Raw genomic sequence first — 14569 nt, 5'->3', positions numbered from 1 at the left:
TTCCCTTTGTGTTCGTCATTTGGTTAATTACTGGAAGATGGCGGCTCTGGCCAAAAGGGAGCAAGTTAAGCATCTTTCATGCTTAAGGGCTGTTTTCAGAAACAATTTCTGCTACTTGCTTGATTTCCTTTCTTTCTTTCTTTCTTTTTTTTTTTTTTGCTATAGGTACATGTACATGCCAGAGAGAGACAGGGAGGGTAAGGGAAATCACTCCCCAGGTGGGATGGCCATGCTACAATCCCTTCTTTTCTGTTCTCCTCTCAGGATTTTGGGCATGCACACACATGTGCCCAGTGTGTTTCCCAAGCTTCCAGTCTGGGAGTTGAACCACATGGTGGGCTGTGTGGGATCCAGCTGCTTTAACCACCAGGCTATTGGCTGGCCGGTTTCTCATTCATCCACGTACAGCACTTAATCACTGTGTGCTGAAGCGAGCCCTTAATTTTTCAATTCTACCAGGAGAGGGAGACGGAGAGACAGCACCCCCACAGGTTTTTGATGCCACGATCCACTCCCAGCTGCAGCCAGCCCCAGACCATGGGCCTGTGCATGCCTGGTATGCTCAAGGTCTCCATGTGAACCCAGACCTTCTCTGTGGACCAGCCTAGCAGAGCATTGCCATCTACTACTGTCCCACCGTTTGGGTCCTCTTTCAGTATTTTTAAGCTATCACTTCATATATTTTGGCTCACATTATTCCTGATAAGAAGTCTTCTGTCGTTCTTATCTTTGTTCCTATGTAAATATTATGCCTTTTCTCTGTATCACTGGTTTTCACCAGTTTGATTATGGTGTTTATTGCTGTGATTTCTTTATGCTTTTTCTGCTTGAGCTTTTTCTGGGATTCTTGGTTCTTTGTATTTTCGTTTTCATCATACTTTAAGCTATTGGGGCCAACAGGTGGTGTGGTGGTTAAGGTGCTGGACATGGCCAACTGTGGTTCAAGTCCCAGACCTGGCAGCTTGAAACTCACACTGGGCACCTTCCTATGTGTGTGTGACCGAAACAGGAATTTTGTCTTCTACTGTACTTTTAGTCTCATCTAGTACATTTCTTATCTCAGATATTTTTCATGTATTTCCTCATGTGTTGCATTTCAATATACTTTTCATATATTTTTGATCTCTGAAAGTTTGTGTCCTTTTTTTTTTTTTTTTTTTAATCTTCCATTTAGCTTTTCACCAGGCTCAGGTCTTTCTCTACTTGAACATATGGAGTAAACTTACAATCACTATTTTATGTCCTTGCCTACTGATTCTGTGTCTTTTTGGATTTTTTTTATCGAATGATATTTTTCAAGTAGTTACAGGTGAAATTTTCTGCATCTTTACTTCTGTAAGAGGACTTCAGAAAGTTTATGGGAAAGTGGAGTTCAAGTGCAAATTTATTTTGGTGCAAAAAAAGAATGACTTCCATGCATAATGCCATTTCCCAAGAATGTTTTGAAGACCCCCTCATAATTCTGCCTGTTTCTGAGAAGTGTGTCTAAGAAGTACTAATTCAAGGGCATTTTAATGATTATTAATTATAAATTTAAAAATTTATTTTACTTTCGATGTCAGAGAGATTGAGTTTGCTTTCCACTCACTGTAAATACTTTTTTTTTTTTTTTTAAAGGTTTTTGCCATAGAGCATGTGCACTCACTGAGGAGGGACAGGGAGAGGGAAAGTGAGAAATCACTCCGCTGGGGGGTGGCATGCCACAGTCCCTTCTCCCAACTGAGCAGCTTGATTTCCTGACCTGGCATCTCGAAAAACATGCCAGACATGTGTGTGTGCGTACCCAAAATCCTAAAAGGAGAATGGAGGAGAAGGGATTGCGGCATAGCCGTACCCCTGGGGGCTGATTTTTTACTTTCTGTCTGTCTTTATCTGCCTCTGGTGACATGTACATGCCGTATAGCAAAAATTAACTAACTAAATAAATAAATAAAAAGAAAGGAAGAAAATGCTCATCCCTTTCTTTCTTCCGTGAGTTAGAGAGAAAGAAGAAGACAGAGAGGGCACCTCCACAAGGTCTTGATGCTATGGCAGCCCTGGCCTGCCACAGATTATGGGCATGCACGCAGATTTTCAGACGTGACCCTGGAACCCTCCCATGTGGGTCAGCCTTGCTGAGCATTGCGTTACTGCCGTGCCACCATCTGCTCCTGTGACAGTTAGACTTGTAACTGGAACTTTTGCCATCTGTGTGGTTTTTAGTCCAGGCATTTAGACAGTAGACAGTGTTTGGTTTGTAGAGAAACGTTTTGCCATTTCAAAGGAACAGATCTGAACTGTGCCCACCGAGTACCCATTGCTCTGTAAACGAGCCCTTAGGTGGCTGGAGGAGGCACTTAATTCTGCGGCATGCTATTTCTTGTGCAGAGAGAAGCAGTTGCTTTTTAAAACCGAAGTTTAGATCACGCCATTTGTGGCTGTGTTCGTGCAGAAGCTGTAGGTAAAGACAATGAGATGCTTGTTTTATTTCCTGAAAGTACCTCTGGGGAAAACCTAGGGGAATAAATATTGTGTGTGAGCTTCAGTGTGACTCAGCTGCTGGGGGGAGCTCCCCACCCATGGTGATGTCATGGCAGAAGAAGCCTTCGGAGTCAGAGGAGCCAGCCTTCAGCTTGTCTTTACTTCTTCACCTGCAGTGGCACAATGGCAGGGCACTGTTTTGTAATGTTGGAAGCCACATCAAGGATCTGGGTTCGGTTCCTGGGTTGACCTGTCCACACCAGGTGCATGCAGGTGCCCATGACCCTGGCTCCAGGGAGGAGTAGGAGGTGGATTGTGGCAAGAGACCCTGTTGAGGGTGCTTCTCTCTCTCTCTTTTTCATGAAATAAATAAATGTAAACAAAGAAAAGAAGGGCCAGCAGGTGGCATGGTGGTTAACTGGATCCTACATGGCTGACCATGGCTTAAGTCCCAGACTCAGCAGCCTGACAAACACGCCAGGTGCGTGTGTGTGGATGCCCAAAATCCCAAAAGGGATTAGGCATGCACTCTAATGGCCTCATTTAACTTTACCTTCTTAAAAGCCCCATCTTGGGGCCAGCGGGTGGGGTGGTATTTATAAGGCTCTAGGATCCTACATGGCCAACCAAGTTCCAGTCCTGGTGGCTTGAACATCGCAATAAATAATTTTTTAAAAATCTCTAGACCCAGTCGCATTGGGGGTTAGAGCTTCCTCATATGAATTTTGGGGAGACCAAAACCAGGCTAACAGCTGTAACAACAGTTCCCCTCTGTCTTGGCTTTGGAAGCCCTGCAGGAGCCAGTGGGCTCACTGTATAGCACTGGGTCTGCTTGCAGGCTTTTCATCCTCCTGCTTCTGCAATGGATGGTCGATTCTTGCTTTCTTATTTTTTCTCCTTTACCCTCTCACCACTTGTCTTCTATAATGCAGTGGACTGCAAACTTTTTTGACCATGACCTACAGACAGAAATATGTGTGTGTGCTTAGCTCTAACATGTATTTCACAAGTCAGTAGCTCCCTTACAAAGTGGAGTGTATTTTATTTTCTATTCTGCTTCCGTGTGTGCGTGTGCGTGTGTGTGTGTGTTTAAGCTATTTTCAGATGGGCTGCTTCGTGTAATTGGAAAAACATTGCTGTCGTGTCATCCTAGAGCTGTGGCGTGTGACATATGTTGAGTTACTTTCCTTTCTCATCCTTCGGGGTCATGGATGTGCAGTCAGCTTGCATTGATTTATGGTATTTGGGAAGCCCATCATAAGACTTCCCTGCAGAGGAAATTATAGCTTGGAAAGTTTCCCTGCCACTTGGCAACTTCTGTAGGAAATGGAAGGCAGTGGGGTGGAAAAGTTTCATCATATTGATTGTCTTTGCTGGGAGAGGCGAGCAGCTATGTCTGATGTTCAGGAGCAGGGAGAAGGTAATAAAACTAACTGCAGCTCGGGGTGGATTCCTAATGAGGTTTATTTTCTCTTTCAAGATGTGGTTCTGATTTTGTTTGAGGATTCTTTCTCTACCCTAAGTTGGTTCCCAGTACATGGGAGATGTTTGAAAGAATAAAAGCCTAGTTTTGATGGCTTAGTCTTAACCACATGGTGATACACGGTGTCAGGGCTCCTATAATTATTCAACTATTTATTTATTTATTTATTTATTTATTTAAGTTTTGCTGGTGGGCACAGGCACTTGCCAGAGAGAGAGAGAGAGAGGTCACCTCCCCCCGCCCCTCGAGGGGGGATGACCACTCCACAGTCCCTTTTCCTCCAGTCTCCTCTTGGGATTTTTGCACACACACATGGCATGATTTTCAAGCTTCGGGGCCCATGACTCGAACTGTGGTTAGCCATGTGGCATCCGGCCACCTTAACCTCCACGCCACCTGCTGATTATAATTTTATTCCTGGGTGTCTAAAGTTATCAGGTAGCTGTTACCAGTTCAATGTGTTGGCTTCAATAGCAGGTGAGGGAAAGCCTATTCCATAGCATACAGGAAGATGTATCTGTGTAGATGGGATTACAGGGAGCGAGCTTGTCCCAGGTGCCAGCACAAGGTAGCCCTTAGTGTCTAGCCGTGCCCAGTCATGGAGCTAAGGAGGATGGAAATGAGTCTGAAGATGCAAATGTAGCTTCTTCTGGGAGGACCCCAGGGCGTCTCAAGGTTGCGGAGAGTCAGTTCATATCCCAGGCTGCCCTTCAGTTGTGATATGACCTTGGACTGTATTCGAGGCTCCACTTCCTCCTTCAGTCTTCATTACAGATCAATGCAATCCAGTCACCTTAACCATCGTGCCCCTGGCTGGCCCAAGTGTCGTTGTTTTTAACTCATTTTTTTATGAAGTATTCTGGTAGGTGCTTCTCTTTATTCTTCCCCGAGCTGCCCCTCAGAATAGCAGTGCTCGTACAGATTTTCCTCATACCCACAGAGCCCAGAGCCACGGGTGCAGGGTGGGTCCCCTGGCACCGTCTTGCATGGGGTAGGTGGAAGATCCTCACAGGCGTTTGTGCTCCGGGGAGAACACACCGCCAGACAGAGAGCAAGGGTCCCTGTAACCACAGGCACGTGTGGCTGTCGTGTGAGTGGGGTGTGGCCTCACGGCATTACGCCTCTCTCACTGGCTAGATTATTTTGCACAGTTGTTTTCCTGATAGCCCTTGATTTCTTAAGGGTTTGGGTATCTCCTGCTCCCTCTGGAAATCTGGTTTTCCTAGTCATCCCTGCTGCACGTGAGCTTTTCTTGTCCAGGACTGAGCTGAGCAGCTACGTGGCAGGCCCTTTGCCAGCAGCGGGGGGGTTGTGGTCCCTCGGTCCAGCACCTATGGTCCAGTGGAGAGGCCAGGAGGCTCCTGGAGAAGGAATATGGATGACTAAACCACTACGCTTTCCTGTAACGGAGTTGCTGAGAGCTTTTAGTTGCCTTGGGAAGAAGCTAACTTACTACATAAGCTGTAATGCTTTTGTGTTTTGCTGTAACATGTATTCTAATACCTCTTTGTATATATGTTTTGAAGAGATACTGTAAATTAAGTGAAGTGTGGATCTGCAAACACGTCCACTCCTGGGCTGTTGCTGAGCGTAATGATGCCAGTTACAAGTGGTAACACCTGGGCAGTCAGCCGCGCCTTCCCAAGAGGCTCTTTCCTTGTGAACTTGAATTTAGTGCCTCTGGAGGGACTCGTTCTCAGAGGGGAAGCTGTGAGAGGCTGTCCAGAACTGGTCTAGCCCTTGGGGCTTATTTTGTCCTGGCTCAGTTATATAAGTACAAATGGTGTGTGTGTGTGGGGGTGTCCCGTGCATTAGGGATTGGCCAGGATGGACAGAGAACGGTCTTAGGGTAACTTGCATGGTCAGCTGGCCCCTCCATAAGGCAGTGAGATGGGTGTCACAGGTCCTTGCTGTCGCGAGGGAGCCCAGGGTGCGAGAGGCCAGGGTGGTTCGATAATACAGACATGGGGCCACATGATACTTGGGAAGTGAATCTATGTTCTGGAAATTGCTTTTGTCTCATTTGTTAATGTCTGTGTGTTTCTGTTCTAATCCAGGTGCGACGTTGGAGGAAATCAACCAGCACTGGGACTGGCTGGAACAAAACCTCCTCCACACTCTGTCTGTCTTTGATAATAAAGATGACATTGCCAGTTTTGTCAAAGGGAAGGTAAAGGTAGGTCCCTCGATCCTAATATTTCTCCCCATCTTCCCATCCTTACAGCATTAGGGAAAAAAAGTTTATTTCCTCTGCAAGAGACAGATTGAGAGGTGCCCTCAGCAAGGTCTTCCTGGCGCAGTCCCTGTTCAGCCTCAGCCAGCGTGAGTGTGTACAGGGAGGACCCTGGATGTGAACCGGGACCTTCCCCGCCAGTTTCGCATCATGTAGCGCTGTGTTAACACCGCGCCACCTTCCAGCCCACTTATGACTTTTTTTGGGGGGGGAAATTATTTAATTTTATTTATTATTAGTTTTTAATTTGCTATAGGGCACATGCACTCATGAGCTAGAGACAGAGAGACAGAGAAAGAGAGAGAAAGTGAGAAAGCAAGCCACCAGATCCAGGACTCAGACTGTGGTTGGCCACGTGGGAGCCCAGTGCCTTAGCCACCGTGCCACCTGCTGGCCCCTCGCTCACAACATTTGAGCACTGCAGCATGCCAGCAGTGTTCTCTCCTGTCATGGAACTTTCTGGCACTTATTCTATAAAGCCGTGTGAGTTTCACTTGCCACCTCTCTCAAACTTTGCAGAGTCAGCCCCCCAAAATGTACCTGACATGAAAAAGAAGAGACTTGGTTCTCAGCCTTTGTGTTTATTATTCTGTACAGAACTGAGGGCCCCTTTTCGTCTCGGGAGAAAAACCATAGTGCTGAAATGTATGCTTTTGCAGAGCAGCGCATTATCGGACTCCTTAAAGAAGTCATTCCCCACTTTTTGCAGCTGTGACAGCTTGTCAGTCTATTTTGTTGGACCAAGCACTTTCTTCCTGCTAAAAGTGGATGTTTATTCTTAAACTATGTAAATTAAGTAGAATTAAAGCCAATTCAATTTTGAATCGGCAAGAGAGGATTATTTTGGGTGCTCTCTGTTGATAACCTCCCGCATGTTAGTCTTACATAACGGGGCTCGTCGCAGTAATATGGTGGATAATTGGTGTGAAGGCCCTATCGGGCAGGGAGAGATGGTTTCTCCGTCTAAACAGAACTCTCTCATGAGACACTTCAGCGCATTAGCCTCGGGTACAGTCTGCCTCCCTCAGGGTCAACATCCCAGACCATTGATTCTGTTTGTTTTCTATAAAACACTTAAGTTTCCATCTAGGCTTGCAGTAGACGGTGCCAGAGTGAATTTTCCATTGTAGAGGAGCAAAGTGGAAGTCCTCATTTCCTTTGGAAATCCTTGCAGGATCAGGAGAAGAAGCATAGGCCGGCCCAGCCTAGGCGGCGCAGTCCACAGGGTTTTGGACCGCCATGCGGGAGCGCGCATGGCCGACTGCAGGTTCAGACCCTGGACTGGCTGAAGACACATGGTGCCCACGTGTGGGTGCACGCTCGGGGGCCTGGAATCCTAAGGAGCTAGAGGGCTGGAGAGAGGATTGGGTGTGACCAGCCCCTGTGGACAGTGCTGCTCTGTCTTGCTCTTCCTCTGTCTCCTGCATATGCTGTTTATCATAAAAAAAAAAAAAAAAAGCAAAAGGCTTCCTGAGGAGGTTGGCTGATGTCCTACTGCTGTTACCCCAAGCTTGTGGGGTTGGGGGGTGGCCTGGACTGTGGGGAAACACTTCCAGCTCATGGGTCTCTTCTTGTCCTGCTCTGACCAGCGGCGGCTCTGTCCCTTGGGTCAGGTCTCTCTGGGGCTGAGAAATCCTCTTCCTGGGTATTTTCCCCACTCACTCACCCCAATGTCTCCCTGTGCTGTGTGTCACAGCAGGGATTCAGTGGAGCAGAACAGAAGTCCCTGCTCACGGAGTGTCCCTCCTTGTCGGATGTACTGTGATTCATTTGTGCTCATTGGAGAGACAGAGAGACAGAAAGTGAGAAATCACCCCCTGGGGGGGGATGGCCATGCTGCAATCCCTTCTCCATTCTCCTCTTGGGACTTTGGACATGCACACACACACATGCCCGGCATGAGTTCTAAGTCACCAGATCCAGGACTCGAACTGCGGTCAACTGTGTGATAGTCCGGTGGCATAAGCATCATGCCATCTGTGGGTTCCCGTGTTCTAATCAGAGTAGGACATGATGCTGAGAAATAGGCTTGAATTAAACTCCCCTGGGCATCTCTGGACTGTACGTACAACTCCGTGATAGGGCTGTATCAGAACTTCCAGTTGAGGCTGGCCACCTCCATGGAGAGTCATTCTGGAAGATCTGGAAGATCCAGGTTGATCCAGAATCCTTGAAACTGGATGAAACTCTCCATGGACCTTCTGTTTAGTTCTCTGCAGCTGTGGGTCCCCAGCCAGTAGGTCATTGTGCTCATCCAAGCCAGGACTCTTCCTGGGCTTGAGTGGCAGCTCCTGTTCTCTCGAGGTGGAGAATGTGAGCTTTACCTGTGGTCCTCGCTAGCTTTGTCTGGTCTGCAACTTCGCAGGAATAGTGGTGAGACACAACTTCGCAGTAATCGTGGTGGGGCTGGGTGCTGGCATAACACTTAAAACAAAACGCGTTGCTCTGTGAGGCTGACCCATGTGGAGTTCTGGTCTGTGTTCAGGGACATCCCTGAGGATGCTGGGCTTGTGTGCTCCTGACCTGGGGCTTTCTGAGGGTGGGGTGGACAGCGGCATCAGGACCTTGTTGGAGGTGCCGTCTCTCTGTCTGTCTCTCTCTTGCTAATGAAAGAGATAAACAAACTTAAAAGTAACCATAATAAGGATTACTGATTTACTGGACAGTATTTTTAAATTGTCAGACAATGTGTTTGCTTGCCAGAGAGAGAAAGAGACACAGAGAGAGAGAGATAGGGACAAAGCAACCCCTGAGGAGGTGTGTTACACCACAATCCCTTTGCCTTCATTTCTCTATCCCGTCAGGATTTCAAGTGCACACATACACACACACACACAAACACACACACGCACACACACACGCACCTGGCATGATCTTCAAACCACCAGGGCCGGGATTCAGACCGTAGTCAACAGTGTGTGATCTGGGTCCCTTAAGCACTAGGCTATAGAGCTGGCCCTGCTGGGCACACCGAATGCTCAAAGCGGTGTTCTATGCACTTTACGCAGCAAATCACTTCATCTCTGAACAGCCCGGTGAGACTGGTTGTATTTTTACAGGTAAGGAAACTGAGTCGTAGAACCATGGTTTCGTAACTAGCAGATGCGAGAACCGTCTGACTCTCATCACAAGGCAGAATGAGAACACATCGGAAGGTCTCAGTTGGCTTTGTGTACGACCCTAGGACTGGGCAGCACTGCACTTCCCTCCCACTCCCCGGAGGACGCTCAGTGCTGGCTGTTGCTAACACACTTGCAGAGCTGGGGGCTTTGCTTCCTCTCCTCTCTCCAGGGACCCACGTGCTTGGGAGGCACTGTGACCTTGGGACCTTCCCACTGAAGACTAAGGGCACAGAGTGGCAATGAAGTGCATTCGATGTTGTCACATGGGCAGGCAGCATTTCTTCCATGACAAGTACCTCAGCAGGGTCCTCATGGCGTGACTACCCTCGGCGTCAGCCAGCCCAGATCATGGGTGCGTGTGTGCCCAGTGTGTTCAGGGAGGGTTCTCGATGTGAACCTGCAAGCTTCTGACGTGGGTCAGCCTCACAGAGCTACACACCCTGCCTTCATGCTGCTGTTTGGCCCAGCTGTTACCTTTGTGCCAGTATTTTTGAACCCAAGGAGGAAGATACTCAGTTTTCTTAAGAAGACTTGTTTCTCACTTACACTTGGGAGTAAATCTTTTAGGACTGACGCAGTGACTTCATAGGCCCAGAGCCAGTCGTCAAGCCTCCTGTCCCTATAGGGAAGAACGCGGGCACTTGTGAAATAATGATTTGTTTAAGAACTGGACCTTAGATGTCAAATGGTTTGGGGTCCAGCAGGTGGTGTGGTGGTTAAGGTGCTGACTCCGATGAGTCCCGGACTTGTTAGCTCAAAACTCATGCCAGGTGTGTGTGTGTGTATGTGCGCGCTCACGCATGTGTGTGCGTGAGGGTCCAAAGTTCTGAGAAGAGAATGGAGAAGGGATTGCAGCATGGCTACCCCATTGGTGGGATGGTGATTTCTCGCTTTCCGCCTCTCTGTCTGGCAAATGCACACACCCTAATAGCAAAAATCTCTTTAAACAAACAAACAAACAAAAGTCAGATGGTTTGGAGCCAGACATGGCCTAGCGGTTAAAGAGCTGGGTCCCACATGGCTGACCACTTGGCTCAAATCATGACCCCAGTGGCTTAAAAAACATGCTGGTGTGTGCATGAGCCCCTTAAATCCCACAGGCTGGAGAGCTGGAGGAGGGATGGTGGCATGGTCACGCTCCACTGGGGATGCTTTCTCTCTCTCCATCTCTCTCTTGTGAGCACACATGCTCTTTGGCAAATAAAAATAAATAAAAATATAAAAGTCAAATGATTCACAGTCTCCTGGGTGGAGAGTGGCTGAGCCAGAAACTCACGAGTTTTCTTACTTCGTTGTACTTTGGTTTCTGCTATGGCATTTCTGGGCGCAGATGGGCCATGCGGCCAAGCCCCCTCAGTGTGTCCTACCGAAGCAGCACGGCCCTGGGGGGGGCCTGACCTCGCCCGTCCTTCCTCCCCTGCCCCTCTCCCCCTCCCCTGCCCTGGCCTGCACATTGAACAAGGGACGTCATTTCTCTGTGTCAGGCTCTGATCGCAGAGGAGACCAGCAGCAGGCTGGCGGAGCAGGAGGAGGAGCCCGAGAAGTTCCGAGAAGCCCTGGTGAAGTTCGAGGCCAGGTTCAGCTTCCCCGAGGCCGAGAAGCTGGTCACCTACTACTCCTGCTGCTGCTGGAAGGGCAGGGTGCCCCGCCAGGGCTGGCTGTACCTCAGCATCAATCACCTCTGCTTCTATTCCTTCTTCCTGGGCAAAGAGCGTAAGTGGGGCTGGGGCTCGGTGCGGCGGGAGCTGTCTGGTTCTTCTTCACAGGCGACAGGTGCCCAGAGATGCTCCTGGGAAAAGCCATCCGAGGGAAGAGTGGGACGACAGAGTGAAATAAGGGGTTGGAAGGAGGGGTGATCTCACTCCCTGGATGTGCCACTGCTGCCGGCGCTGACTTTGTGCAGGCGTTCCTTCCGCGGCTTCAAGAAGCATTCTGTGCCCCTCACTTCGTGAAGCTACTGAAGGGATTTTGCTACTGGAGATGGCTTTGGAAACACTGTCCTAGACCACAGCCAGGGAGTCCCAGAGTACTCGGGGCCCATGTAAACATTCCCAGCCCTGAGGGCGCTGCTGCTGTGGAGGAGTGGGTGCGTGTGCAGCGGCTTCTAGAAGGGAGTTTCTGGGCCGACCCCATGGCTTAGATGTTAAGGAGCCGAATCCAACATGGCCACCTTGGTTTGAGTCCCAACTAGGGCAGCCGAAGAGATGCACTGGGCACGTGTGGGTGGTGCCCCAAATCCCAACCGGATAGAGAAATGGAAAAGGGACGGGGGCAGGACCACGCCTCCTCGAGGGGTGCTCCACCCCCCCCCATTTTGCTGTCTTTCCCTGACCAGCGCAGTTTTAAAAATTAAAATAATTAAGTAAAATGGAAGAGAAATTCTCCCCTTCAGTCCACTCGGGGTGCAGGCACCAGTTCCCTCCTCACACCTTCGTCCAGCGACAGAGTGAGTCCTCGGTGGTGGGATTTCGAGGTGGAAAGGAAAAGTCACCAGCATCGATTGTTTCATGTGTTTAAACAGTCATTCCACGGACACTTCTTCCAGAACCAAGTATCATATAGTTTATGTAGATGTAATGTATATGTCATGTCTACCTTGTTTATATCTATCTGTACTGATCTTTATCTATCTATATACTCTCTATAGCTATCTTCTTTTTAAAACTTTTATTTTTTTAATTGCCAGATGGCACATGCGCTCAACAGAGAGATGGACTGACTGCCGGAGTGGGGCAGACGGCCAAGCCACAATCCTTTTTCTTCCATTTTTCCATCCCATCGCAGTTTTGGACACATACACACACCTGCTGTGTTTTTCAAGCCACCGGAGCTGGGATTCAAACTGCAGTTGGCCATGTGTGATCCAGCTTCCTTTACCACTAGGCTATAGAGCCAGCTCTTACATCTTTCTCTTTTTTCCAATAACTTTTTTCTTTTGGCTTTTCTACTTCAAGTGGGCCAGTATGGGGGGCTCCTCCTTCATGCCTGCCACAGCGTCTTCCTGCACGAGCTGTTCCCTCCTGTCTCCGCCTCGCCAGCCACAGTCTCCTGTGTAGGACGTCCACCCTGTTTGCACAGCCTTCCCCCACACTTGGGACTTGCTCTGACCTGATCTCAGCCATCCTTGCTTTTCTTCCCTTTGAAATGCAGTGCAAAGTGATCACCCTGCCTCTCTTTTCCATTTCTCACACTTAGTTGGTCTGCAAACTCCGGGTCATCCTTCAAACTCAATTTGCATTTCATCAGCTCCAGGAAGGTTTCCCTAGGCCCAGAGAATTCGTACCTGTGTGTTCCTGGGCTGGGTCCATCAAGGTGGTGGTCACACACTCGTTAGCATGTGGATCTCCCCTGTTTGAACAAGTTCCTGATATGTGGGGCTCTACACCAAGCAGACGCTCAAGAAATGGAAGTTGATGTTGGAAGTGGAGGGTGTGTAGGTGTGTGGAAGAGGCTTTTATGTGAAAACAACTAGAAATAGCTGGAGAAGCTTATTCTCAAGTGTGCTGTAGAACTGTGGCCTTTTAAAATGTGTAAAACACTGAAAACAGTATTGCAAAGTATAATAAATGGGAAGAAATGGTAGAAATGAAATTTTAATCATTCCCTACTGTATTCGAGAGGAAAATGAATATTTTCTGACACTGTCACTAAACTTAACTGCATTAGGATGAGAACATTTTTCCCCAAAGAATTATTTAGTTTTATTTATTTATTTTTAAAAAAATTGCTACAGGGTAAGCCTACTCACCAGAGAGAAACGGGGTGAGGGGTGGGGGAAGAAAGCAAGCTGCCAGGTCTGGGACTCGAATCATAGTCCGCCATGTGGGAGTCCAGCACCTTAACCACTATGCCATCTACTGGTCCCAAGAACATTTGGGGAAAAAAAAAATTCCTAATAATGATAAAGTTTATCATTTAAGTTGCTTTTAAAAAATTTTTAATGATTATTATTAATTTTTTAAAAACATTTGATCACTATACATAATTTGGTTTATAAAGATAATTTACCTCTCTATTTTTTCTCCCTGATTTCCTTCCTTGTAATCTTTCCTTCTCCCACCCTTCTTCCACATGGTCTCCTGCGTCTGTAACTATTTTAATCACTTTTATGTCCTCCAATCTTTCAATCTTTATCATAGAGCGTGACTCTATAACAGCAGAAACTGTATGGTTTTAAATATTTTTGAGAAAATATTTACATGTCAGCTATTCAAATTGTTGAAAAGCAAATGCCCAGCACACTAGTCACGTAATCCTTCTCAATTCAGCCCTGCGTTTGCGTTAGCACTAGCGTTAGTGTTTACGTTAGTGGTGTTTACGTTAGTGGTGTTTACGTTAGCGTTAGCACTAGCGTTAGCGTTTGCACTTTGGTAGCGTTAGCGCTTTGATAGCGTTAGCATTAACGTTAGCGTCAGCGCTACCGTTTGCTATAGCGATAGCGTTTGCGTTAGTGTTAGCGATAGCATTTGCGATAGTGATAGCGTTCGCGATAGCTTTAGCGTTAGCTATAGCGTTTTGCGTTTGCAATAGCCATAGCGTTTGCGATAGTGATAGCGTTTGCGATAGTGTTAGCGTTAGCGATAGTGTTAGCGTTAGCGAGAGCGTTAGCTTCTTTATTTTTATTTTTTATTTATGAGGAGGCTTCTTCAGGTCTCTAGGAAAGTCATACAGGAAAAATTTCTATGGACAACAGGCATGTTTATTTCCACATAGTAAAATAGTCAAAAGGTACTGTTTTAGAGTGAGTTTTATTTGTATAGTTTTTTTTTTTAAGTTCATGCACTCACATTTCTCTATCTCTGTCTCTCTGGTAAGCACACATGCCCTATAGCAAAGTCAAATCATGTCACTCCTCTGCTCATAAATTTCTAGTAGTTTCTCATATTTTTCTTAAATTGACCAATAAGTCTGTACAGATCCTATATCCTCCTTTGGAGGCCTGTAAAATTTATCCCCAAAATAACTCATACATAACAGGTCTTTTTCAGAATGTAAAAAAAAGAAAAAAGGTAAAAATAAAAAAACAACCAAAAAAAGAAAGAAGAAATAAAAAAACTTCACGTGAGTTTTTAAATCCTATTTTAAAACATGAAAGAAACAAATCCACCGCTGCTGCACAGCCCGGGCACTGCCCTGCTGCGGGGCAACACGGGCTGCTCCTCTGTCTATCTAGGTCTGCTCTGTCAGGGTCTGCGGTAGGTTTAGCTGGTGTCCAGCTGTTTGGAATTCCTGTAGGTGCCTCTGCCTCTTACCGGCTGCCTCCATGGCTGT

At 47.4% G+C, this 14569-nt stretch overlaps 1 protein-coding gene across 1 annotated transcript in view; it reads left to right on the top strand.

The window, feature by feature from the left end:
- Positions 1–14569, top strand: part of TBC1D8 (TBC1 domain family member 8) — a 124750-nt gene that overhangs the window by 51619 nt on the left and 58562 nt on the right. Inside the window, exons 6-7 of the mRNA XM_006166643.1 lie at positions 6001–6119; positions 10783–11011. Coding sequence (XP_006166705.1) covers positions 6001–6119; positions 10783–11011 — 348 coding nt within the window. The remainder of the gene's footprint in view (positions 1–6000; positions 6120–10782; positions 11012–14569) is intronic.

The sequence above is a fragment of the Tupaia chinensis genome, unplaced genomic scaffold (genome assembly GCF_000334495.1).
Source record: "Tupaia chinensis unplaced genomic scaffold, TupChi_1.0 Scaffold144276_1, whole genome shotgun sequence".
NCBI lineage: Eukaryota > Metazoa > Chordata > Mammalia > Scandentia > Tupaiidae > Tupaia > Tupaia belangeri.
The sequence above is the reverse complement of the archived record's forward strand: the minus strand, read 5'-3'. Positions and strand labels throughout refer to the sequence as shown.